This window comes from Rhinolophus sinicus, chromosome 12 (assembly GCF_057876585.1).
Source record: "Rhinolophus sinicus isolate RSI-liver-muscle chromosome 12, RSI-T2T, whole genome shotgun sequence".
NCBI classification, from domain to species: domain Eukaryota; kingdom Metazoa; phylum Chordata; class Mammalia; order Chiroptera; family Rhinolophidae; genus Rhinolophus; species Rhinolophus sinicus.
The window spans coordinates 45,053,112-45,079,983 of NC_142512.1; the positions used below are offsets into that span (position 1 = coordinate 45,053,112).

At 45.8% G+C, this 26,872-nt stretch overlaps 1 protein-coding gene across 4 annotated transcripts in view; it reads right to left on the reverse strand.

Annotated features, from left to right (window-relative positions):
- ERN1 (endoplasmic reticulum to nucleus signaling 1) overlaps positions 1–26,872 on the reverse strand; it is a 79,281-nt gene that overhangs the window by 19,214 nt on the left and 33,195 nt on the right. For 3 of the 4 annotated variants that reach the window (XM_019732982.3, XM_019732980.3, XM_088802322.1), the window contains 9 exons: positions 16,578–16,611; positions 15,487–15,559; positions 12,992–13,064; positions 10,496–10,618; positions 7,346–7,447; positions 6,241–6,502; positions 4,908–4,986; positions 3,704–3,869; positions 727–842 (listed from right to left, as the gene is read on the reverse strand). In XM_019732982.3, the coding sequence (XP_019588541.2) occupies positions 727–842; positions 3,704–3,869; positions 4,908–4,986; positions 6,241–6,502; positions 7,346–7,447; positions 10,496–10,618; positions 12,992–13,064; positions 15,487–15,559; positions 16,578–16,611 (1,028 nt within the window). Of the gene's footprint in view, positions 1–726; positions 843–3,703; positions 3,870–4,907; positions 4,987–6,240; positions 6,503–7,345; positions 7,448–10,495; positions 10,619–12,991; positions 13,065–15,486; positions 15,560–16,577; positions 16,612–18,160; positions 18,228–26,872 lie in introns of all 4 variants that reach the window. The other variant, XM_074320868.2, reaches the window with a different exon arrangement.

Sequence of the window (26,872 nt, forward strand, 5' to 3'; positions counted from 1 at the left end):
TTCAGGCCGAAGGAGCGTGCTAAGGGATAACCTGGAACTGTCTACTGTGTTCAACTTCCCTCACATCATTCTAATGTGAGTGGCCATCTGTCTCCAGCTGACCCTGACTACACACTCTACCTCCTCAGGGCAGCCCAGGTCAGAACTTGATGGCAGCTACCACCTGGGTAGGCCTCCCTGCTGCCCAACCTCCAAATCTGCGGCTGTCCTGGGTCCCTGCCAGACAAAGCAACCAAAGCAGGCCACTCGTGGGTTCTCAGAACTTCAGGTTTCCCCACTTCCTTTCTTTGTCAACTTCGCTCTGCTGCCAGGCTGGTTCAAGGCTTGGTAGCATGGTTCCTCTGTAGCCATGTGATCTCTTTTCCTACTGTTCCCTACCTGGTAGCCTCGGATCTGGTCGGGCCTGTCTCCTCAGCCTCAGAGTTGGAAACGCCAGGGTTAGTCCCAGCTCCAGGCCTTTATGCTGCTGTTCTCTTCCCTTCAGTGCCCTCTGGCTCTGTCCCACCAGGCCAGACCCCACCATTCGGTCCTATTGTCTTTCCTACAGCCTTTGCTAATCGCACCCCCTTCCTCCCCATCAGTCCTTAGCAGCTTGTGGTTTACCATGGATTCCTGTGCATTCCTCTTCCCTCCGGAATAGACTGCGAGCTCTAAAGTCATTCAATGCCTTATGCCCCCCAACCCCTCACGGAGAGCCAGTAACCAAGTGTTCACTTCCCTACTCACTTCCTCAAAGCTCTTCTCCGAGTCAGCAGGAATCACATTTTCCCGGTGTTTGGGCAGATTGTTGGGGAATCGCTCCAGCATCTTGGTAGACGCAGACAGCGGGGTTTCATGGTGTCCTAGGAGAGGAAAACAAAACCTTTCATGAGGCAAGACTTGTGTAGGTAATTCCTAACTTAGGCTGCCCGCTGCTGAAGCATTATGAAGCTTCATTTTAAGTTCTCCCTTCAGTGTTTTGTGACATCACTCCACTAAAGGTATTACTTCCCATCTTGGTATTTCAATGTGCGCAGGTGGAGCTCTATGCCAGTTATCTAAATGTGAGCTCCCAACCCGGGAAGTGGTAAGTGATTCGTGAGAGTGCAACAGGACATATTTACAAGAAGGATAGGGGGTGACGGTTCTCTCAGCGTTTGTTCACTGCTCTCTACACTATTTCAAGATACCTAGTGTTTGTTACACATGTAGTGAGCATCTGTGGTGCGTAAATTACTGTTAAGACAGAAAAGGTTGAATAAAATAAGGATTTGATACAGCCTGGTAATCTGCTTATCTCTAAAACGAAATGACTCCACAAACCACGCGAAACAGCCAGTTCATCTTTCTCACTGGGCCTGTTTGTTTCCTCACTGAGAGCAGATCGCATCTCACTATGATCTTTCTGCTGTTCTCCCAAACCTATGAAGGTTTTATGACAAGACGTAGTCCAAGCCACGTACATTTCTTGATCTGGAAAAATCCTCGTTAGGTCAGCTCTCTATCGACAACATCACACTGTTCTTTAAGGGAACCTAAGTTTGTTTTGAACTGTCACTAGTTGTCCCTTTCACCTGTGGCCCCGTTTACACAAAGATTGTCAAGCAGTCCCATTGCCTTATTTAAAAATGGCCAGGCCTTGGAGAGCCTCAAAAGGGCCTTCAGAACTGTGAAATGCTTCCCTAATTACTTCTGGATACTTTGTTGGGTTTTTCAATTTTCTTACTTGGGCAACCTTTTGATTTTAAAAGGATATATTTTTGCGACTAAGCCATGAAGACTTTTTTCCACATTTTATAGTCTTTCATACACCTTTCCTTAATTTACAATAATGTATTTCACTTCTTTATCTATTTTTTTAAATTTTTATTTATTTTTGTTTGTTTGTTTCACTTAACCACTGGTAGGCAATCTCTGTCTCCCTTAACTGGTACATAAAACTAAGTAGCCTTGTCATTTCAGTGGCCTCTGCTCATCAGCTATTTTTTTTTTCTTTACCAAGGGCCCATTCATGCATGTTTTCCAAACTACTTCTGTTTAAAAAAATTGTAGAATATTTTTTCATCTCCTTTGCCCAGTATTTAGTAAAAACAGTAACGAAAAGAAAAATGTCTACGAAGAATAGAACACAGAAGAACAAGACCTGGACAGCTACTAAGGGAAGGATAAGGGTTCCAGTACACCCAGTTTCCTCTCCACAATACCCAGTTACACACACCCCCCATCCAGATCCCACTGCTCAGAAGATCCTGTGGCTTCTTGGGCCCCATACTCTCCCATGCTGCCCCATACCCTTTTCCCTGCACGCTCAGCCCTGCCCTCTTTCCGCCCAGGGACCAGTCAACGGAGAGCGCCAAGAGGGAGAATGGCCAGGAGAAATCTCACTAGCCCCTGTACACTCGGGCACCCCCACTTCCCTTCTGCCCACCCCACCCCTGGGGCTGCATCCCCACCTCTGGGGCTAGGAGGCAGCAGAATTGGGGTGGGGGCACAGGAAGGGCGAATCAGATTCAAGAAAACTCTATCCTGCTTTTATTACTTGAGACACTTGCCAGAGACACAGCTCCTCTCATCTCTGCCTTCATTTGTCACACTCACTTGCCTTTGGGTTATCATCTCTTATCTCGCTGGCTCACAGGGTCTCCCGTTTGCTCCAGGGCCATTAGTGATGGCAACAGCAACAGAAGAGAAGGAAAAGGGATCTCCCCGCATACACTCGGCCGTAGCTCCCTGACCCAGGTCCAGCCTCTTCACTCTTCACCACCCTCAATCCCTCCTGGTCTTCAACCCTCTCCCCCCAACCCACCCTTCTGCCCACATCAACTCCGAGTGAATTCTTCCATAGAAATGGCCTCAGTTTCGTTAACTATAAGTGGAAATGACCAGGGTGCCTACTCCACACAGGGTTGTTGTGAGAAAGTTGTATTCAAAAGTGCTTGGCACCAATGCCTGGCACATAACAGACATTCGATGTGTCAGGTAATCGCACAAAGTTGACATCACAGTCATGTGCCTCATAATGACGTCTTGGTCAATGACAGATCACATGTATGACGCTGGTCCCATGAGATTACAATGGAGCTGAAAAGTTTCTATCACCGAGCGACACTGTCGTGACATCACAGCGCCATGCATTCCTCATGGGTTTGTGGTGATACTGGTGTAAACAAACCTACTATGCTGCCAGTCACATAAAAGTTAGTACATGCAGTTATGTACATAATACTTGATAATACACGGCTATGTTACTGGTTTACGTATTCAGTAGCAGTTAGAGTGTATCCTTTCTACTTATAAAAAGAGTTCGATGAAAGCAGTATTATCCCGGCAGCAGCCTCATACATCTCTTGATAGCGTCATTTTTTCTTGTGCTTTGATTTAATCCCGTGTTGTTTTGTGCTGTAACATGCTGTACAGGCTCGTACCATGCAGGTTTGGGTAAGTGCTCTGTGGTGTTCGCCCAACGACCCATTTCTCAGAACGTATCCCCACTGTGAAGCAACACATGACTGTACTTAAATTTTGGAACATCAGTTAAACAATTTTTGAAAACTGAGTTGACAACACAACTATCTTGTTAATTTCCCGTGGGACTAAAAATGTTCATGGTCTGAAAGATCAACTGGGACGTGAACCGAGTACGTGGCTGACCGTCACCAGCAAGGCCGGCTTTGCCCACCAGGAGGCAGCACGTGACCTGAGGCAACGAGAAACCAACTCTCACCTATCAGAAGCCAGTAGTTCCTCAAGTAGTTGAGCTTGTTCTTTCCTTTGAGCCCGGGGTCAAACTTTAGGTCTGTGCTGGGTGTGATCACACACTCCCCTTTGTCCCCAATGGTGACACCTTCGGTCTGGGGGCCTTCCAGCAAAGGAAGAGTGCTGCCTCGGGGCTGTGAAGAAAGAATGGGGTGAGGCCTGGGGGTGAGGCCTTCCAGGAGAGCAGACCTTCCCTATGGCTGTCCTCAGCACCGTAGGCACTGCCATACCTCTGGGTGGGGCTGGGCCACGACAGTCATAGCAAGACACAAAGGCCCTAAGACTGGGCAGGAGGGGCTCTTCCCTCAGGATGTGACAACTGTCTTTAACATGGATATCTTTTTAAATTCTGATGTCTGGGAACTGGGTGACAGAAAGGGTGTGTGTGAAATTCCAAGCAGCTATTGTGAGCAGCAGGATAAGTGAAGGAGAATGTTTGGGTATCTACCAATCCACAATCCATGTGCCTGACTAGGGGGGAGTGAGCTCCAGCCCCGAGCCAGCAGCAGGCTCGGGCTTTGCTGGAGCTGCAATGGAGGCAGGCGCTGCCCTGCTCACAGGAGCAGCTGACCAACTCATTGGAAAGGTAAGAGATGCCAACCAAACAGCTCAAACACTGTAAGGACCAAAACGAACATCCAGGATCATGAGGCCTCAGACACTCAGTGATGGAGCGCTGGAGGCAGGCTGGCGAGAGCCCATGAGGCTTGGTCACAAAAGGATGAAAAGGATTTGAGTAGGGAAAAGAAAGAAGGGAGAGCATTTGAAGTGTGAGGCACAGCCTGGACAAAGGCTAAGAAAGATGAACAAGGCACTTCTGGAAATGAGGGAGAAGATGCACCTGGTTAGACACCAGCAGTGTGGGGGGAGGGCACCGTGGGACGGGGCTGAGGAGGGCTGTGAACTGGTGTTTACAGGGCAGTTTAGACTTGAACACAAAAGCGAAGGGAAATGAGCAGGGCTTCTAGGTTAGGGAAGCTGCTTTGGTCATGGAGCTCTCCTTCAAGTAGAAGGTGGTATGTGTAGAAATTGTTTTTGAGGATTTAAGATCTGTGTCTTGCATTTTAAACCAACAAGATGTGTATATGTATGTGATTCAAAGTCATTCTTTGTAAAAATGGAACAGGAGCAGTTAGGAGGCTACATCTGTGAGCCCCGCATAGTGGACTTACCACAACGGCGACCCCCTCGTGGACCATTGAGGGGGAGGCGTAGAGGCTGGTAGAGTATTTACCAACATACAGGGTGGGCCTAGGAGAAAAACAGATACATGCATTCCACAGTCATTTAAGTTCTGGATCCCACAAAAAGGGGCTTTTTGGAGAAGAATCGCGGTCCCAAATACCACCGAGAGGAATAACCAGATTGACTCCCGAGCATTCTTGGAGGGTGAAGGTACGGATACTCCCCTGGGAGCCAGAGAAATAGACCGCAGGCCCCAGCTGCCACTCACTGCCTACAAAAACATGCACAAGTCTCCGAACTGCAAGCTTTGGTTTCCTTCCCTGCAGATGGCAGGGCTGCACTAGACCACCCCACAACGGCCTGCATAAAGGACTGTGTGCCATGCTCATCTGGGAGAGACTGACTGCTGGTAACCACCACAGTCTCTAAGATGGCCCTGACCAGCACGCTCTGACGACCGAGCTGACACCAGAATCACCAGCGCGGCGCGATGCTTATGGAGTCTACAGGGTCTACGGAAGCCCTGAGAAACAGCCAGCTGCTCTCATCTGGATGCCTAAAGCAAAGGGCTGCACACAAAATTCTAAACTGGGTGAGACTTCCAGTCCCCCAGCCAGGTGGTCTGGCTCTGTCTGGGGCATCAAGGAAGGGGTGGGGTTTGGCTTCTGTCTGTGGTGTCAGTGTGAAAACGTGGGGGACGCACCTCCAGACTCTTTTGGTTATTGTCAATAGCGAGTTTGGGGCTGGTGGTCTACTAATTTCTCGAAACCTCTCAACAAATACCTTACATTTGAGTGGTGGTGTGCAATTCAGAGAACATTTTCATATACAGTATCTTATTTGATCATCTCCAACAGCTCTGTAAAGTGGGAAACTGAGGCTCAGCAAGGCTAAGTGACCTATTAACAGGTGGGGGTGAATAGCGCAAGTCTGCTGAGTCTTAGGCACACACACCATAATACTGTTTTCCTGATTTTTAAAACAAATGTAACTTAACAATGAAAATTTAGAAAACACGAAAATTGAACAATAAATACACCTTTTGTATTTCACCACCTGAGATATATCCAAATTGTACTGTGAGTACCAGCCATAATTTTAACTCAGTTCATATGCAGGAATTCTGAAGCGCCACGTGGTACCCCCCAATTCTTACATTCTAAGGTTTCGGAATGAGCCAGTCTAGGCTCTTTATATCCCTCACGGCTTCAGAGTTGTCTGCCCGAGCCCTGGCTTTCAGTGTATGGTGTGCCACACTGCAGCGGGACCAGGATGCCAGGGTCACAGCTGCCCTCTTCTGCCCCGAGTTCCCCGACTCACGTCAGCTTGCTCTTGGCCTCCGTCTCCTTGGGGAAGGGGTACTTCCACTTGGTGATGCGGCCCACCTCCCCAGACATGAAGGTCAGATAGCGCAGGGTCTCCACAGCGACGTTGATGTGCATCACCTTCCTTAGGCCCTCCCGCTGCCAGACATAAAAGGCCACCACTGGGGAGGCATAGTTTTGGATCCACAGGACGTCGCCAGATTCACTGTCCACAGTCACCACCAGCCCATCACCATTGGACACAAAATGGGACATCTCTGTACAGATCAGATAAACAAAGCAAGTCGAGTCTCACCCCATGTTGCAACCACATCCTCTCCTCTCCTGGCAAGTTGCAACCACTCAGCTAGAGGAACCGAGACTTCTGGAGTATTCTCAGATCTCCTCCGAACAGTTTCACTCGTTTCCAGTGAACGTGCTCAGGCTCTACAATATCAAGACACTGCGAGCTGCCTGGCTCATAAACATGGGACCAGCCTCTCGCAGGACATTTACTTGGTGGTGCTCTTTAGCATTCCATTCAGTTAGTGAGAGGACACACTGAGGAGGCAGGAGCCAGGGGAGAGACCTCTGAATCTGGCATCTGACAGCAATCATTTCAAACCTATCAATCGAGGTGGACGTCGGAGCTGACCACTGGCGCTGTCCACATCTGACCCCAGAGAGGGCTTCTGTCCCTCTTTTAGACACCAGTGTCTAAAATTGGCAAAATTGGTTTTTAGTTTTCATTTGAGTTGGGGGGTGTTTATTAGAGAAGCAACTGGGGGTGAGCCACATTTAGGGAGTGAGCTGTTAGTGTTACAAGTTGATGTTTAATTCTGTTTCTCATGGGCCTCTAGTAAATCCCTTCTGTGACAAAGAGGGACTCAACAGAATGCGTCCTCCCTCCTTTCAGGCTAAGCTCACCACCATCTTACTTGGGTTCCCCTCCACACTTCTCACCCCGGCACCTGACTGATGAAGCATTTACTGTAAGTCCATGGAAAGTCCAGAACCTGGTGATTGAGAGCGTCTTCAAGAAAATCCAGCTTTCTGGGACAATCGTTTTCTCACAGGTCACAAGACCTGCCTGACCTTGCAAAGCCACCCGGGGCACTTACTGTAGTCCACGTCGTCCTCAGGCAGCGAGGCTGCGTAGTCGAAGTAGGTGGCGTTCCACCGGAGCTCTCGGGTTTTGGTGTCGTACATGGTGATGGTGTACTCTGGAGAACACACGCCAGCCCATTACCAGAGGGGCCACGGCACCTACTGAGGTGCTGACCTCACCTAACTTACAACAGACAAATCCTCTCTACGTTGCCTATAAAAAAAGGTCCAGGCCATCCACGTGGAAAGAGAACGGCCGCATGGGAAACTGAAGTCTCAGACACAGGAGGGAACCCAGCGGACAGCATGCAGAGCAGAGACAAGCTAACTGTTGCGTCCTTGAACTCAGGACTCACAGAATCCTCAGCAATATCATGGCATCATTTTAACCCACTTAACTTTCGGGGTAGTTTCTCATGTAGCAATAGAGAGCTGGTATTAGAAATTGGTACCTGTAAGTGGGAAGGTGCCATAATAAAAACCGAAAACATATGGCACTGACTGGGACCAGGTGGCAGATGGCGGCTGGAAGGTCGCCATGGAGACAAAGAGCAGTAAGAAAACTTGCTATTGGAAGCTAAAAAGGTGATGTAGTAGTGACACAATTAGTAAGGCTACTGCTTACTGTAACTTGGAAAATAGAAAGTACAGTGAACTTGTGGATCTGGCTAAGGAGATCTCCAGGCAGAATGTGGAAAGTGCCAAGTGGTTTCTCTTAACTGCATCTGACATAATTCAAGATACAGAAGTTAAAGAAGAAACGACTCAGTTTTCAAGCTGAACACAGAGGAATTATAGAGGGTTCAGGGCTGACACTCCAGCTGGAAAAGGTTCTCAATGTAAACAATGGCCTTAGGGCGAAGAGCAAGTCCAGGCTAAGGCAGTAAGGCCCTTTTTTGAGACCTCAGAAAAATTCAAGGTGGTGCTTCACAGACCCTCTGCTAGGTAAGAGGGTCTAAGAACTGTAAGAGTGTTGTCCACACACCAAGTAGAGAGATTTGGGGGGTGGCTTTAATCCAATGGAGTAGACAATAATTGCACCCACGTGAAGTCCACGAAGTTTTTAAAGCAGTATTATCAGTATGGACTAAAAGGACCAGAGACACTCAAAATGAAAACAAAACCCCCCAAATCCAAAGGCCTCTAGATTCCCAACTTTCAATAGACAAGACACAGATTGGGAAAGTTACAAAACACTAACCACTTCTTATGGAAAAGACAGGACTTCTCAGAGGGCAGGATCAAGAGCTGCTGAGAACAATATATTAGGGCACCAATCCCAGAAGGCAAGACCAGGCCCAAATGGAGAATCTTCCCTGCCTTCAGAGGAGGGGAACCTGAAAACCGGTGCCTGGCTGGATTCCAGACCCCGAAGACCCGGGACTGCTGTGTGCCTCTCATTCCTTCCCGTTTCGAATGGGAATGTTTGCTGCAGCTATCCTGTGTGTCTCACTGCTGCACGGTGGTACTGGGGTGCAGGAGCCTCGCCCACCCTCACACCCGAGGTAGATGACAAGATGCTGGAGTTTGCGATTCATGCTGTGACTGGACTTTGGGAGCCCTGGGAAGGGATGGGGATATTCTGCATGGGGGAGGGCTGTAAGCTATTGTACTCAGAGGCAGAACTGCGGTCGGATGCCTGAAACGACCACCACCACCACCCATCTCTGTGACGTGCAGGTCAGTCTTCTCATTCAGAGGCGAGTCTGTTTCCCCAGCCCTTGATTCTGGGCGGGCCTCACGACTTCTTTTGACCAACAGATGGAGTGGAAGTGAGGTTCCAAAACTTCGGAGCCCAGGCCTTCGAGGCACTGTAATGTCCACTTTTACTCAAGAGGAGAACCCAGCCACCATGTAAAGAAGTCCAGGCTGTCTGGGTAGAGTTGACCCAAGGTCCCAGATATCAGAGTGAGCCCAGCCAACAGCGTGAGGAGTACGGACCCTCCGTCTCTGTCGAGCCCTTCTTGCATTTCTCTTCCACGGAATTGTGAGCGATAATGCTGGTGTTGGACGCCATTAAGTTAGGATGGTTTGCACTCAGCAAGAGATAACGGAAACAACAGAGACCTGCCCCCTAGTTACAGGAGAGCCCAGCCAGCTTCCACAGGGTCACAAATAAGTCTTACTCATTCTTAGAAAAACACCACTTCTCACTTGAAAGGTTCTGTCTCTTTTTTAAAAAGCCTTGGCTACCTACATGTTTATACCTAAATCGAGTGTTCAAGCATAATGATTTCATTCTAGGATTTTGCTATAATTTTTTCCTTCTAAATATTTTCTTGCTTCCCCTTTTAGCTCTATTTCAGCTGTCGTTCCACCATTTTTATGGAATACTGGTAGATGTCAGGAGCTGCACACATACGACGAACACAGCAGATCCTGACAGTGAAAGGCTCGCATCTGCCCACCCACGCGCTCCAACGTCTGAGCACCTGCTACGTGTTGGCAGGCGCTCAAAACCAAGTCCTGCCCTCAGGAAACTGATGGTCTAGTAGGGGAGGCGGGAAATAGGCAAATGCAATTTAGAAATATATCATGACGAGTGTTAAGAAGAAGAGTCTGAAAAGGGAAGAGAGATAATGTGGTGTGGGGAGGAGCGGGCTGAGGATGCTGGAAAGGGCCAGTGATGGGCGGTGACATGGCCGTTACAAGAGGCCCGTACAACTGTGTGCACCCCGACAGTGGGAGAGCCGCTGTACCTGGGGAAGAGGCTTCACAGACAGGGTGACTTTGCGAGGGAGCAGAGTTGTGAAGGGAGAGAGCACATTGGCCAGACAGGCAAAAACGTACACACCTGGTAGAGAGGGACCCACTGGGCCAAGACTTAAAAACAGCCCTGCTTATTCTGGGAACCGCAGGTACATAATCCCGATTGGAAAATGCTGAAGTGAGGGAAACGCAGCGAGGAAGGAGGCGGAAGAGGTGGCAGGCTCCATGGCTTTGAGGGCCGTGCGCATTTTGGACTATGATCGTTGGGCCATGGGGAGCCGTGGGGAGGGGGTGTGTCTTATAAAGGGGACCAACATGGTAAGATCTGTGTTTGGAGAAGACAGATCTGGCCACCTTCTAGAAAAAGAAGCCAAGAGGCAGAGACCCATGGAGAGGCTACTTCAGGTCCTTTCTGGAAATAGGCAGGTTGTACATGACAAAAGGTTCCTTCTTACCTGTTCGCCCAAGATACAGAAGAGAGGTTGATGGGCAGAGACTATCTGCAAAGGCTGATGACAAAGTCTGCTGCTTCTCCCCGGTCAGAAGGTCAACAACGTACCAAATGTCCTGCTTTTTACCTGAGAAAGATCACAAGGACACACAGTGGTTTACACTCGTCCTATGGAAAAAAATATCACTGCCAAACAAGCAGCCTAAGATATTCTCTGTGCAGAGACAGGCCGAAAGTCTTAAGATGTTGAAGACATTTCTGCGCTCTGAGGGTGACAAGGTAAATGGTCATGTGGCGATAATAAAACTTCTTGGGCCATTGGGTCTAATAACTTAATAACCTAATCATGTATAAACATTTATCCAAACCTAAAAGCTCATAGATTTTATTGCTTAGGTTAGTGGCCTTAAATATTACAAGTCTGGCTTGTAAAGGGTAACCCTTGTCCCTTCAACTAGAATCTATATGAACAGAGAAATGTACCCAGGGGTTCCTCTCTGTTAATCACCATTCAGATATCTCAACATCCCTACTAATAAGCTCATTTGTAAAGAGGCTCCACAGTTACTATTTATAACTAATTAGCTGATACCGGTGCCTGGGCAGTGGAGTTGGTCGCAACCTGGTGCTAATGAGGCCAAAATGATCTCGGCCTGGTCCCCCACCAGTAAGCTATTCCCCAGCCACAGGCTACAACTCTCAGCTTGCTCAGCTGATTACAAGGTATGAACAGGTGGACGGCACAGCCAAACAAACTATTAGGAACACTCAAAGATAATACACATCTGTAGCAGGTACACCACCGCATCCTGGCCGTGATGAGTCAGAAGCACGAGCCTCCCATCTGAAGGTCAACACAGTCACCACGACCTGCGCATTTCTGTTTTGTAAGGCATGGCCTCTGGTCACTTGTATCTTCCTAACTTATTGGCCAAATTTCCTACCGTGTTTCCCCCAAAATAAGACCTCGCTGGACAATCAGCTCTAATGCATCTTTTGGAGCAAAAATTAAGAGCCGGTCTTATTTTACTATAAGACTGGGTGTTTAATATCAAATCAAATCAAATCAAATATAATAATATAATATAAGACCGGGTCTTATATTACTTTTCACTCCAAAAGACGCATTAGAGCTGATTGTCCAGCTAGGTGTTATTTTCGGGGAAACAGGATATTTCAAGAGACTCTTGGAAGCAGAGTACTGAGACACCAGGGAGGTCACAGGGCATTCGAATTTGCTAAAGCTACACTTAGTTCTAACAGATGTAGTGTACGTGTCTAGGCTACATGTGTGAAACTTGTCCGTGGATCATATGTTTCTGTTCTTAACAACAAAATCCTAATATGATGAAGATCTGAAGATAAGAGTGAAAACATCACAAAAAGCTGTGACCACGACCCCTTTCCATCTGGCATAGCATCCCTCTGGTTACTTCCAGGACCATTATAGTCTCCATAACCCAGCTACCACTTTAATGGATGGACTGGGCAACTGCCACGCTTTTAAATATGCTCAATGAAATCACTTAAGAGGGCGTCACACAAAGATAATGGAAACAGTTATCTTAAATACACCATAAGTGATGAATCGCTGGCAAACGCTGGAAGACCAAATAAAAAGAGTGGCACAGATGGTCAGAAGGTGGTCAGGTGGGCCTGGGGGGTGGCCCAGAGGAGAGAGAGAGCCTGTGCTGATTACTTCCTTCAATTCACTCAGCTGAGGGGGGTGGAATTCCTCCTTCTCCAGGTGTGGAAGGAAGCAAGAACCCAGGGCCCCTAACTTAAAATTCGGCCTGCAGTTGAGGCCCAGAAATCTGCATATAGCTCCCGAGGCATGAATAGGCAGCAAGCACTTCCAGTTCCTCAGAAAGAAAGCTGCTGTATAAATACAGGATATTATTACTGCTGCGATTTCAAGATAAATACAGCTCTCCTTTGTGTTACAAATGCATTTTTATCGACATTTTGGCAGCAACATGGTAAAAGAAAAGCAGGAGATCTGATGCTTTGAAAGATGTGACCCCTGTAGGTATGAAGGCAGCTTATCTAGGCAAGCTGCTAAGTGCTGTTTTTATCCAATTTTCTGATAGCAGGAAATACTAAGAAAGCCCTATAATTAATAGGCCCCGGCTTCCCTTTCTTGGCTCAGACTATTGTATTCATTTTAAATTTCATCCAATTGCTTCTGGGTATGTTGTAATCTGTAAATGGCAGCAGTAGGTCAACACAGCAGCTAAAAGCTTGTTAAATGAGTAACCATATTAATGGTGTCACGTCTGTTCCCAAGTGGGGGGAACCCTTTCTTAATTGTTCAGCTGATCCTGGCGTGAACAAGTGTAACCAACAAGTGTAACCGATGCAAGAAAGACCTTTCTCAGAAGGGTTGGTGAGGGGGTGACTGCACACCTCTCCTTCAGACACACCACTTTCCCAGGTTCTGGGGCTCATTTTAGCTCATTTCAGAGCTCAAAGTATCAGTGAGGAAAACAGGAACTCTTACCCATGTAGAGAATTCCATCTGAACTTCGGCATGGGGATGCCTGTACCAACTCCGGGATGGTAAAGGGAAGTTTCTTCAAAAAAAAAAAAGAAAAGAAAAAAGGCACAGGAAAAAATAAGTTAACCAAGTCTTGTGCAATTATTACAATTCTATGGCACAGTCTGTTTCTGTTACCCAACTTTACTAAAAAGAGAGAAGCAGTTGATGGTAGATGGGAGTTTTCCTAACTGAAAACCATGGAGAAGGGGCATCCCAGGCTTCCAGAAACATTTTGGACAAGCCCTCGGCTCCTGGGTCCCTGGCGCTGTAAACACTAACTCCAGGGGGCCCCTCCAAGCCTCTTTTCCAGAGTGCTTCTAGGGATGACACAAACCTTTTCTGAAAAGACTTACACAAATATGGAGAGTTACACAATCTTTGAAATTCTAAGGGGGGCAGGAAGATTTCTCTTGTCTTGGAAAACTGACCAAGAGCCAGCTAGACTGAGTAGAATGTCAGTGCTTTTCAGAGTGGGAATGAGCCACGAGATTAATTCTGAAGAAAAGCAACCTCTGTGCCCAGCTGAAGCTTCGAGAAAAAGGAGAAGTCATCATGATGTGGGCAACACAGGAGGTTGAGGTGGAAAACAAGTCTTGAAGTTCTCGTCAGTAAATAAGTCTCTACTGAAAAACAGAAGAAAATTGAACCTTTTGGTATTAAAAGGAAGTTATGGTAGGTGCCAGGAAAAGAAACTCAAAGGTATCCACATTTCAATTGCATTTCATCATAAAAACTGATTCTTCTGAGTCTACAGCTGACATCTGACGAGCTCTTCTGGTGAATGTTTGTTTCAGTATATTTTATTTTTGGAACATTCTGTGTTCTTGAAACTGTTCTATAGATACCTGCTTCTATTGCACTGCCACCTTTTTCTCCAAGAAAGAAAAGATTTCTCTCTAGCTCTAATAAACAGAACTTTAAATAATTAATCATGTGGATTTTCCCATCATCCCAACATTTAAGCTAAGCCTTAGAAAAGGGAAAATGCCACAGAGAGGCTGTAATGACTGGGTTTCTGCCAGATGGTTCTGAGAATCAGAGAGTCATGGCAAGGCTTCCAGCCTGGAGTCCTGTGGGGTCTGCTGAGCCTCCCAATTCAGGGCCCAAGCTGGAAACACGTTGTTCCCAGAGCTGCTAAACCACAATGCAGGAAGGCATGGTGGGGTGGTGGTCAGAGCATCCTTTGGAAGTGAGAGCTCTTCAAGTCGCAAGTCCAACACTTGAAGTTTTGGCCTTGGGCACGTTCCTTCACCTGTCCAGACGTGGTTTCCACACCTCTACTATGGGGATAACACCTACATCCCAGGGGGCTGCTGAGAGGCTCAAATGAGACAATGAATACAGACTGCTCAACCCCGTTTCTGGCTAACAAAGGGCTTCAGAAGTGGAGGCTCTGGTGGGGGGTGGGAGATAAGGGTAAGGGGGATCAAATATATGGTGATGGAAGGAGAACTGACTCTGGGTGGTGAACACACAATGGGATGTATAGATGATGTAATACAGAATTGTACACCTGAAATCTATGTAATTTTACTAACAATTGTCACCCCAATAAATTTAATAAAAAAAAAAAAAAAGAAGTGGAGGCTCTCATAATTGGAGGGAAATGCTGAAGGGGAAACCCACGCACCTCTACACAAGGCTTACCCTTCTCTTCCCATCTGTTTCAGTCACAGGTATTCACTAAATCATTTTAAAATACACAAATTAGAGCTCACAAGCCACTTAGAGTCTAGACCAGGGGTTTTCAACTTTAGCTGCACATTCGAATCACTTGGAAACTTTTTAAACTTTCCACTGAAGCAGAACTTGCAAACAGAAAGCTCACGTAAGTGTACAGCTCAGTTAAATTTTGCAGCGTGAATGTACCCATGGAACCAGCACCCAGATGAAGAAACAGAACATTTCCAGCACTCCAAGAGCCACTTCTTGCCCTCGTTTCCAATCATGACCCTCCAGGGTATTCATTATTCTAACTTCAAAATATCATAAGACTAGTTTTTCCTGTCTTTGAGCTTTACAGAAATGAATCATTCACTGTGTAGACTTTCTCGTTTGTCATCTTCTGTCCAAACTTATGTTGATGAGATTCATCCATGTCACGGACCGTTCTCATTGGTGTAGACCACTAAACTGTATATACTATTCCATAATCTACGCTGTCTACTATGGATGCTATCTGAGCAGTTTTTACTTCTTGGTTACTATAAATAAAGCCACAGTACATTTGGGTACATGTCTTTTGGTAAACACTTACACACATAACCTAGGAGCCATTTAAATGCTCATCTAGGAAGTTGTGATGAAAAGGTACTGATACCCAGGCCCCACTCCAGCTCACCTGAATTGGAATCCCACAAAATGTTTTTTAAGCTCTCAGGTGATCTCAATGTGCAAAAGTTGAGGATCACGGGTCTAGAACCGCTGGAGTACACGAAGAGGCTAAACACACTCACCGTCAAGCCTTCGTTATTCTTGCCCCCAAGTGTATACAGGCTGCCATCATTGGGATCTGGGAGGAAGGCAGGACTAGAAATGAAGCAATAAGTATCAATGATAAATTATAGCCCAGGGCACAGAACAAAACATCAAAGCCATGATTAAGGGAGAAAGGGAAAGTGGGATGTGTGTATGTGTGTGTGTAACACAATTCCACCCACTGTTCTCTCACTATGGCCACAGATAAAATATCCCTGTGGTGGTATATACCATACTTGAGTGGAAAAAAGCAACCTGCAATGGAAAAATAGTAAAACACCGTAGGAGAGTAAATATATCATCATGGGGTAAAATCACTCTGGATGAAGGTAAAATAAGTGAATCTGCTTCTTAGTTTCCAAGTCAATTGAGTACAGAACTTCAATAATTAATACTTAATACCATGGCATGGCACATAAATAGGTCAAACAAATTTACTTTTAGTGTTCAACAAACATTTATTTTCCAATCAGAGGCAATAAAAGCAGACTCTGAAAGCCTGGCATCAGAAAGAATCTGTCAAGGAGACAGATAAAGGTCTCTTAGTCAGTGGCTTCCCATGAAGCAGATGTGAGGGGATCTTTGGTAAAGTTAACCTGCTCAAGACTATACTTAGCCACTCGGAAACCCCTTGATGAATCTTTTCTCTACTTAGGATGTACCATCACTTGAGGTCTTTACAGGTGCTATCCAACTTTTATTCTAACACACACACTCTAGTAGCAGGTCACGTTCATGTTTCCTCTCCATGGTGTAACTCAGTAAAGAGGGAGAGAGATCTAAACCCTTAGGCTCTCCTGAGGACTTTGGAAGCTTCAATTCAAAACTCGACTTAAGTTCCATCTCAAATAAGCCTTTTTAATACCATTGCCTCCCCCACCAAAGAACTGACTACCATCTCCCCAACACAGGCTTCTATTGTAGCCCCCGTAAGACTCTCTATGCCTCCATCATTCTCACTATCCCTTAAATTTATACATATATGTACTCCCAGCAACTAGCTTCATAAATATTGAGTAATATAGAAAATGACTTAAAGGGAAGTACTGAAGCAAATCAGCAAACTCACTCTTCAACATGCGTCGGAACTTGCAGGACAGGATCTGTGCAAGAGAACAACAAAAGCATCATCAGACAGACTCTGAAACAGCAAGATTCCCAGAGAGTCCCCAGGACCAATTGAGGAATTTACTTATGTGAGATAATGTACGTGAAGGTACTTTGGAAAACACACACACAAAGGTACAAATGTAAGCTTTCATGATTGTCCCTGAGACTGGAGAAAGAACTGACAGCAGAATGGAACTGCTGTCAAGAACCGTGCAGATAACTTGGAGATGGGCATACAAGGAAGAACCAGTCACAACCCACAGTAGACAATGGGTCATAGTGTCGCTACCTGACACATCAAGGACTTTTAAAACCTAAGTCAACACTTTGCCAAATATTTGGAGTGGTACTAGATATTCCCACTAGGAAAAGCAAAACTGTGGCTTAATTATCAATTTTGCTGTTGATGAGAATCTGATTGGGTGGTAAATGGATACACCCTTTTGGAGCAGCAACGTGGTATCTTAGGGTCCTCAAGTGTTCACTCATTCTCCTGATTCCCTCTGATCCACTAATTCCATTTTCTATAAAATCTAGTATAAAAATAACACAAAATAAGGAAAGTGCTTTCTGTACAAAGATGCTTACAGTAGTATTACAAATGACCTAACTATTCAATAATATGGTTAAATTATGAAATGTCCACTTGGCAGAAAGTTAAGGATTCTAAAAGGGCTTATAAAATTTTAAAACATGTTGAAATCTTTATACTACTATGTTCAGGAAAAAAGATAACATTGTACATAGAGTATTATTGCAGCTGAGGTGAAAATCTTCAATGCACATAGAAAAAACTAGATGCAGAGGTAAAAAATATGAATTGTAAGTTACCTCTGTTGGAAATATAAGTGCCTCCCCCACCTTTTTGATATTTCCCCAAATTTCTACAAGAGGAGGCATTACTTTTTAAATTGGGAAAAAGATTTTTCTCAGTCAAAATGGCAGAATCTCTTCTTCCCTAGATTCTCCTGGGCACAAATCCAGAGGACGCTCCTGATTTTCTTCGGGATGGATGGTGGTGGGGTGGGAGGATGCTGTCACAATGCTAGAACAGAGCTAAAATCCACAGGTGTGCGACGGCACAGTAATGAGGTATTGCCAGCAATCAAAACCCCATGGGCTGAACAGCCACACCGGCCTCAACTTCAAAGATGGTGAAAAGGATGGCACATACTGTGATAAGATTCTGGATACAGAGTTCCAGGCTCCACCAGCTCTGCTTATGGTGACAGGCAGCTAATTCTCCCAGTCAGTTGGGATTCTCAGACAAAGAAAGCTCTTTCAAGCCTTATCATAATATGTTGACTTTGCTTTATAAGCCCAGCTCCTACATGAAGGCATAAGTTGTTCACAACAGAAGTACAAACACTGCATGTGGTCTGTGGGCAGCGAACAAGCAATTCATTAAACCAAAAACATTTTAGGAAACAGGAGGAACTTTCAGTCAGTAAGCATGTTTGTCGTTCCCATTAATCACCTGTCTGCACAAGCTCACGAACAGACTGATGCAAGAGACAGGAAATCAGGGCACACAGCACTCACCCTACTGAAACAGTCAAGGTGTGATTACAATCCGGTTACTTCAACGCAGCCCTGCAGCCCTGCAGCCCTGCAAGCCGGGAAAAGCAAGAATGCTATGTTCCAAAGACAAGAGTCGAGAGGGCATCTTTTTTGTTCGTTTCAGCCACTTAAAAGTATCACAGATAAACACACATGAAGAGGACACTGCCAAATTCTAGCAATTCACTGGAAACAAGACGTGGAGACCAGCAGGATTTCGATTTCTGTTCATAAGCTTATCTTTGTTGCACAGCGAATGCTCACTCTCAAGGACTTGTCGTCAGGTGCAGATTTTCCTGGTTTTCTAGAGCTTATACACTGGTCACCTGACAATGAGGCCTGAGGTCCCAAAATGTCCTGCACCAGAAAGGTTCCAGTTAGGACACAGGCCGTCTGCAGGGGCCAGAGGAGGATTGGTGGACTACACCAGCGTTTAAGAACCATGCTTTTTCTCTAGGTTTAGGAGGAGATGACCTCCAGTAGGGGAACCTTCTGATTATCTTAGCATCCCATCCACTGCGCACAATAAGGTCCCTGGGATAAACACCTGCAAGGCTGGAGGCCATGTAATAGCACAACTATTAAGACAGCTCTGATAGAGGGCAGCAAACGGCTCCCCCCCCCCCCCCCCCCGCAAAGAATCACTAGAATTTGAGATTGGCCTTAATACTACGGAAAAAAATTGTACGGGGGTAGAGATGAAACAAAGAATGGCAGCCTGTCATAACTGTCTAAAGATGGACGTGACAACACTGGCGAGTCACTTTACTGTTCTCCCTACATATACTCGAAATGTTTCAAGATATATAACAGGTTAAAGATATCGGGAAAGCCGGCAAAATAAAAGTAAACAGCATCATCTGCAAATGTGCACTGAAGCCCAACACGAAGAAGGGGTTGTTTCTGCCCCTCTAGCTACTACCCGTACGACAGAGGTAACCATTATTCTGCCTTCTATTACCATATGTAATTGTCTCCCATGTAAAATTTCATAGGAATTAAATCATACAACATTTTAAAAAAACAGGTGGTTGTTTTTGATTTAATAATGGGAACAGGCAAAATTCTTGCTTTAAAAATAAAATCAGCCATGAGAAAAGAAACTTGGCCTAACTATAAGAATATAAACAAATACAGCTATAAAATAAGCCACTCTATATGGAGACTGATAAGGAAAAAGGGGCACACTAATGAGGTATTTCCAGCAATTACTTCACAAGTGAAAAAATATTTGTTATTCTAGGTAAAGGCAAGGATATCAGACGAGTGAAAAAAAATAGATGAAATCAGTGTTTGGTCTCCTGGATTAACACGGGAAGAAACAAGCCTGTCACGGTGCCCCTAGGAGCAGCCATTGGACTTGACTCGATTCCTCCAGTGGGTCCACCTCAGGCCTGAAATGGCACAACCTTTACACTTGGAGAAACCAGGTGAGCTTATGTGACACCCGTCGTTACTATTTTGTGCTAATCTAATGCTCTTTTTTAACTTGAGACAGAAATGACTCAAACTAGATGTTCTCATCTTTCCTTTGTCCAAGTTCCTAAGGGTAAAAATTTAAATATTTTTATCTCCAAAATAAATAAATTTTTATTTTCCATGAATACCTTTTTCACCTTTATTCTCCATCCCATCCTCTCGTAAAACTCATACTTGCTCCCTCTGTGCTGGGCCCCAGTGGACACTTGCCTTGGGCTCCCCTCTTGAGCTGCGGGCCTTAGCGTCTCAGTCCATCAGCACCAAAAGCCCTACCCTTTCTGCAACTTCACGACCACAGGGATCCCATGCACCTCCTGCCCAAGGCCACTCTGTCAGAGGCAGCCCCCTTCATTCCACTTCCCATTCGTGGTTCACCTCTCCCCTTGAGTCTCTCCCCCTCTTGGCTTCTGTGGCCCTGCACTGCCTGATTTTTCACCTCTGTCTCTCTCTCTCTCATCTATCTCCTCCCTTCCTCCCCACTTCCCACTCCCATAGAGAGAAGCTTTCCAAGTTCTCCCACAGAGCACATCCATCTCTACAGCTTCAACCATAATTGCAATGGGGAGAGTCTAGGTCCCCATCTCTTGATCTCTTCTTTCTGGATCAACCAGACATTCCCACTATTTCCTGCCAGCACCTCCATCCGAAAGTCAGGCCCTCCATCTTTAACCCCAGACTGGCTTCTATTCCAGATGACCTTATTTTGTTAACAGCACCCCTATGCTCCTAGAAGACAGGCAGGCTTCGAAGTACACTGCTGACACTCATTCCCCCCAGCACACCCCATCAGCTGCCAGACTCCACAGTCGACTCCTATAATGCCCGTCACCCTTTTGTTTCCCACTCCAACATGTGAGAACCCCTGGTCTTTCAAGCGCCCCCCTTTCTCCTCTTCTGTATGGCCTTTGGAATCAGACAAACCCAGGCTTAAATCCTAGCTCTGCCAATTACCAGCTGAGTGATCTCAGCAAAGTTACCTAATCTCTTTGAGCCTCAATTTCCTTATCAGTAAAGAAAAAAAAGAGAGAGAGAGAGAAAGAGAGACAATAATAAACACCAACCTCATGGGACAGCTCTATGTGGATTAAGTAAGGATTAGATGTTTGTCAAGACTTCAAGTCAGTGCCCTGACACAGAGAAGAGTGATCCTTTGAAAAGATAAATCAGGTTATACTTCTCTGCCACTCAAAATCCTTTGGTGGTTCTTGTCTCCCTCAGTAAAGGCCAATGTTCACACAGTGGCCTGCAAACCCCAAACAACCTCACCCTTCCCCACCCATCCTGTCACCCTGGAATACTCTCCCACTGTTTCCTCCTTGCTCTATTCCTCGAATGCTGCCAAACTGTCCCTGCCTTAGGGCCTTTGCATTGGCTGTTTCCTCTGCCTAGGTCTTTGAATAAACGGGACCATCTCAGAGAGGTCTTCCATGATCACCTCCTACCCCGCAGGATTCCCTACCCTCTTCCTTGCTTAGTTTTTCTCCATGACACTTACCACCTCTGAAGTATAGTATATTTTATTTAATGTTTAACTCTAGCTACGGTGAACTTCCTAAGGGCTGAGATTTATCTTTTGTTGTCTACTATCTCCCCAACATCTAAAACAGTGCCTGGCACATAGGAGGTGCTCAATATATTTTAGTTTCCTTCTTACTTCTATTCCTGCCCAGCCTAGACAGCCATCGTTGATAACTTCTAATAAATAATCCGGCAGCTATGCTCTATCAACCTCAACCCAGAATGTACCCAGCAATCCCCTTTCCTCCACCCAGACTCAGAGCACGGCTGAAAAAAATACTACAATCACTCTTGGAGACACCATTATATATCCATGGCCAGGTAGGCCCCATGTCATAGGAGATAAATTTACTTTCTGATTGGCCTCTGCTCCCTTGTTCACTCCTTGCCTCAAGGCCCCCTTCTCTCCACATATAACCCAGCCTCCTGTGGTACAGGGGGACAGAGGGAGCACTCGGAAACTTCCTGCCCTCCACCCTCCAAGTTTGCCCAGCTCCACCTTTCCCTTCATGTCTCTATAAAAGGACAATGTTTTCACCTTCATACTAATAGATCTCTCACACCATCCCTCTGGAGCCCCCAAGCAGTACCCCATCTCCAAGCCTTCCAAGGAGGATTTCAAGTCCTCCTTCTGGCTAGCTAACTCCTCCCCCACCGCCTACAAGCACACCAAACCTCTGGGCTTTCCTCTCTCTTTTGCACACGCTCTCCTTTCTCTCCTAACGCATCCACTTTAAGTGTACAGTTTGATGAGTCTCGTAAAACACACACATCTATGTAACCACCTTCACAATCAAGATGTAGGTAATTTCCGTCACCCCAAAACATTTCTCATACCCCTTTGGATGCAATATCCCTAACTCAGGCCCATTATAACCACCAATAGATTCACTGTGTTTGTTCTGAAATCTCACAAATGGAACTCATACAGCAGGGTCTCGTTTGTGTCTGGCTTCTTTCTCTCTGCATCCTGTTTTTGAAATTCATCCACAGAGTTGCATGTATCATAGTTTCTTCTTTTTTATTGCTGAATAGTACTCCGCCTTATGGACCGACCACAATTTATTTATCTGTTGGTAGACATTTGGGTTATTTCTAGTTTGGGGCTCGAAAATATGAATAAAACTGCTATAAACATTTGTGTACATGTCTTTGTTTGGACATATATCTTCATTTCTGTTGCGAAAATATGTAGGAGTAGAAGCTTAACCACACTGTTTATATTTGACTTGACAGGAAACTAAAACAGTTCTCCAAAGTGTCTGTACTATTTTACATCCCCACCAGCAATTACCTACAGTTTTTGAAGTGTTGATTTCTAGGTTTCTGTACGTGGGGCCAGGGAATTTGCGTTTCTGACGGTGCCAGGTAATTCTGATCTCCGCCACACTGGGAAGCCACTGCTCTGGGTCCTGGGTTTCACCTTCTCGCCCTCTGTGCCTTTCTCAACTCACCGCTCTCTGGCACCTACCCTCAAAATAAGACCAAAACTGCCACTGCCGATTTCCAGTGACAATCTAACAAACACTTGTAAATCCTTCTCACTGGGTCTCCATATGGCATCTGACACCATTCTCCTGTGGAGCCCATGACCCAGTCTCACTTCCAACTGCTTCTAGGGTATCACCACCCGATGTCAGATCCCCCAGAAATGGCTCCTTTACATTCCCCACAGGGGCTGGTTGGCTCCACTTCTACCCAGTCACACAATCCCGGAAACTGAGTTGTCCTTGACTCTCTCCTTCTCTTAATTCTAACCTCTCCCATTCAGTTAGATGCTGAGTTTTGTAAGATTCAACCTATTAAACAGCTCTCAAAATCTAAGTCCTCCTTTTCATCTCCTTTGCCAAAATCAGGTGGTCACCACTTCTCACTGGGTCTACCCGGCAGCCTCCTAACCAGCTCCCTGTGTCAGATCTCTGCCCTTCACATATGCACCCCACCCACTGCCTGCAAGGGCTTGACAAAGGCCAATCTGTTCCCGCCTTTCCTCCTCATAATTCTACAATGGCTCCCACACCTTCCATCTCTGTGGTTCCAGTCAGAGGTTCCCAAGCTTTCTTGGTTTGCAGTACCCTTAATGTCTCAGTAATTTCCTCATAGGGCCCTCAGCCAAGAGAAATACCTAACAGTTCCATTTATTAAGCAGTTAGGTCTAAGTGACCGAAGTATTTAGGGTCTAACAACGTAAGCCACATGCAAATACTAATACTAATACATGTAAACTGAAAGAAAAAGGTTTCTTTCATTCTTAACCATAACAATTTACTCATGGGAATGTGTGTATCTGTCAGGGGCTGCACGTATTCCAAACCTTATAATCAGATTAGACACCGCCACCCTCCTGACCGCGCTACAGTGATTTTCACGTGGTACTTGGATTTTATTACAGCAACTGCCAAAAACTCAGCTTGGCCAAGATACATCACTGACAGGACAAGCAGCGCAATGTTGAAACTATAAACGACCTCATGCATGGGGTTTGGCACTTGGGGAGCACTGCTGCATTCCTCTCAAGTTCATACAAGGTGCAGTGCCTGAGGTCCCTGTGGCAGCCTGGGGCCCCTCAGCATGGACTGGGAACCACAGGCCTAAGCATTCGAGGCTCTGCAGAACCAGGGCCCCATTCTCCATGATCATCTTTTGATCACATCTCTTCTCGAAACTCCCTCCATGCTTTCACGTCGGCCCCTGTGCTCACCGTTACCCATCCCATCTCCATCTACCTAAATCTGCTTGACCTTTGGAGTCAGCTCAAATGCTTCCTTCTCCAGGAAATCAGAAACTGACCGCCCACTGCACTCGGGAGGGTCTTATAACGCATTTCTCAAGGGACAGATATTATACTTAATTGTATGTGGCCTTTTTGGTTCTCAAAAAACTGGGGGCTGAATTAGATTTTAAGCACTTGAAAGTCAGAGACCAGCTATTTTGTTTACTGTGAAATATACAAAAGAAAGTACAGAAAGCTTATGTACTGAATTATCAGAGAGTGAAATCCTGTGTAACTGCTGCCCATGTCTTTGCTCCCCTTGTAGTTAGCAGGGAATGCTGTCTGCAGAATGACAGAAAGTCAATAATCTAAGGTAGTCAATATTGTAGAGGGACTACACTCATTCAAATAAGTCTTTCTTAATAAAAAGGACTTTTCCACACAGAAACCTACATGATAAAAGCTAAAAAGAGATGCCCAGGCATAGCTCTGTGTAGTTACTCACATTTAAAAATTACTTAAATGTATGGAAAAACTGGTATGGCCTTTGCTTAAAAATAATGGAGGTGGGGGAAGGGGCCTGAGATGTGTTGATCATTACTGAAACTGGGTGCTGGGTACAAGGTGGTTTCGTGATACTAGTCTCATTCCTTTTGTGGATGCTGAAGTTTTCCTCAAATGAAAAGTTAAAAAACAGAGAGAGAGAAGCTTGAAAAAGGAAACCCTTTCCAATAGGTTGAAAAGAAATGCCTGTTTTTCCTGCTCTCACCTGTAGTGTAAAACTTGACAGCCTGAACCTACAATAAATATCACAGGGTGTGGCGAGACCAAAGGGAAATCTACTCCAAGAGCGTGAAGGAGCCCGTCAGTACCGTATCAGGCTTTCCAACACACAGGCTTATCAGCATTGATGAGGGTCTGGGGAAAGCCAGCAAAACAGAAAAATGTCTCTGGTGAAGTCAACCAAAGTTTAAATTGTTTCCAATCGGTGCTCGGCCCCTCTCTGGAGGCAGCTCCAGGCAGACTTTTTTTCCACGTAGGAAGGAACAAGATCCCTTTGATTACAGAAGCCACAAGAACAGCTTGCCCATCTGAATGGAGCTCCAGGAACCTTCTAAGGTCATTGTCTTCTCTTCCCTAGACGAGCACTGATAGTTCTGGAACACACTGCTGCTCGGGTGGAATCTAGATGAGCACTGGCTTTACTGCCCTGCTCCACCTGCCTCTTGTTTCCGGAGCACAACCGTCTACTGACCCTACACACCCAGCACTTCAAACCAGCAGCTTCTCCAGCTGGAAGACTTCTCCAGGTCCAAGGAAGATGTCACAGCAGTTAGAAATTCTGCAAACCAGCCCCTTCCAGGTGCACCTCTGGCGGTGATTTGAAATATTCTGGGTTGATCCTTTTGAAATGTATTTAAGGACAAAAAGGGCACAAATGAAGCCCAACTGCTTTATGCTCCCTGGAAACCTCCGCCATACCCAATATTCAAGAGCCTCGTCTTTCTCTCCCTCCCTCTCTCTCTGAGGAAGAGGATGAAAACCCATCTTAGTCATTATCTATTGAGGTTTACCAAACACATATCTCAAAAACAAATGTCAGACATCTACTATGAGCTTGGTTCTCTGGTCCACGCTGTGTGGCATAAAGAAAAGAGCTTAGAAAGCTGACTTACATGAAACAGTATATAACGAACGGCTGAAACGTGGTATATGCCACAGGTACCACAGGATTTCCTAGGTGAGAGAAATCGGTGAGGGCTAGTGTACTCAGGGGAGAAAGACATTATAAAAGAGGCTGGCCCAGTGTGTAGCGATGACAAGACAACATGACTTTAGACCCATCAATCACTTCCTCTGTGGGAATGAGGACACAGGCTTGGTAAGGGTGACATGTTCCTTCTGAATGCCAATGGGGCCGGCCTGTAGGCAGTGAGACCATGGAGGGAGAAGAAAGCTATGAAAACTCTGTGATGTGGCATGTAGAGCACTAACCAGGAAGTGATTGCAGGCTCCTGAAAGAGAGCAATGCGATACAAGTCCTATGAAAAAAGGTTAGAGAGCCAGGTATCAGGGTGCAAAGTGAATAAGAAAAAGGATTCATAAAGGGTGGTGAGGAAGGCAACTCCATAACCCCAGTAGGATGGCCTGAGCAGGGTGGGCTGGGGGTGGGGCACAAAGAATGGGTGGTCAGGAACCAGAAAGGGGAAAAATGTCAATAAAACAGCCCTGATCAGAAAAATGGAGTGAGGGAAAGGAATGAGTTAAAAAGGACATGAAGATTGTAATCCTCTCTGACAGTGAACCGAGATGGGCTAGTCTGAATACAATAAACAACCGAAAACGCTTAGCGTTCTATTATTGTTTTCTTATAAAAACTACTGGTAGAAACAAGGTCATTCACCCTCCCTTAACTCAAAACTTGAATCTCCCAAATATGGTTCATGAGCTTAAGTGAACCGAGGAGGCAATACTTCTTCCCAGTGGCAGCTCACTCTTCCCTCCAGAGAAAGGTACTTCTGGAATCTACACCTGAACACTCCCATTAAAGACTCTAGGTCCAAATTGTAGGGTATAAAGTCTCAAACGTTCCTCAGAGTTCAGTTTTCATGAGGAGAGCATTTTAAAATAGACATTCAGTCAAAAGTTCCTCAAAAATCCAAATCTCATCAGAACTGGGAGAGGATGCAGCAGGTTTTCTTGCAGGTAACCTCTGCAAGTTACCAAACGTCATTTTTGACAAAGATGATCCTGGGGAGATTCCAAAGTAATCTGGAAAACCGCCCGTACTAAAGGCAGTCAACTTCTACCAGGTTCTTCATCCTCGCCCTGGCAGAAGTAACTTGGATCTGAAAACGCACGTTGAATGCTATAATCAGTCCTGAAAGAATTAAGAGGGGCGTGAGGATGAGGCAATCCAACGCTATGGCCTACAACCAAATGCCTGTCAGGACGTCGTAAGTCCACAGAATGCATTCTTAAGC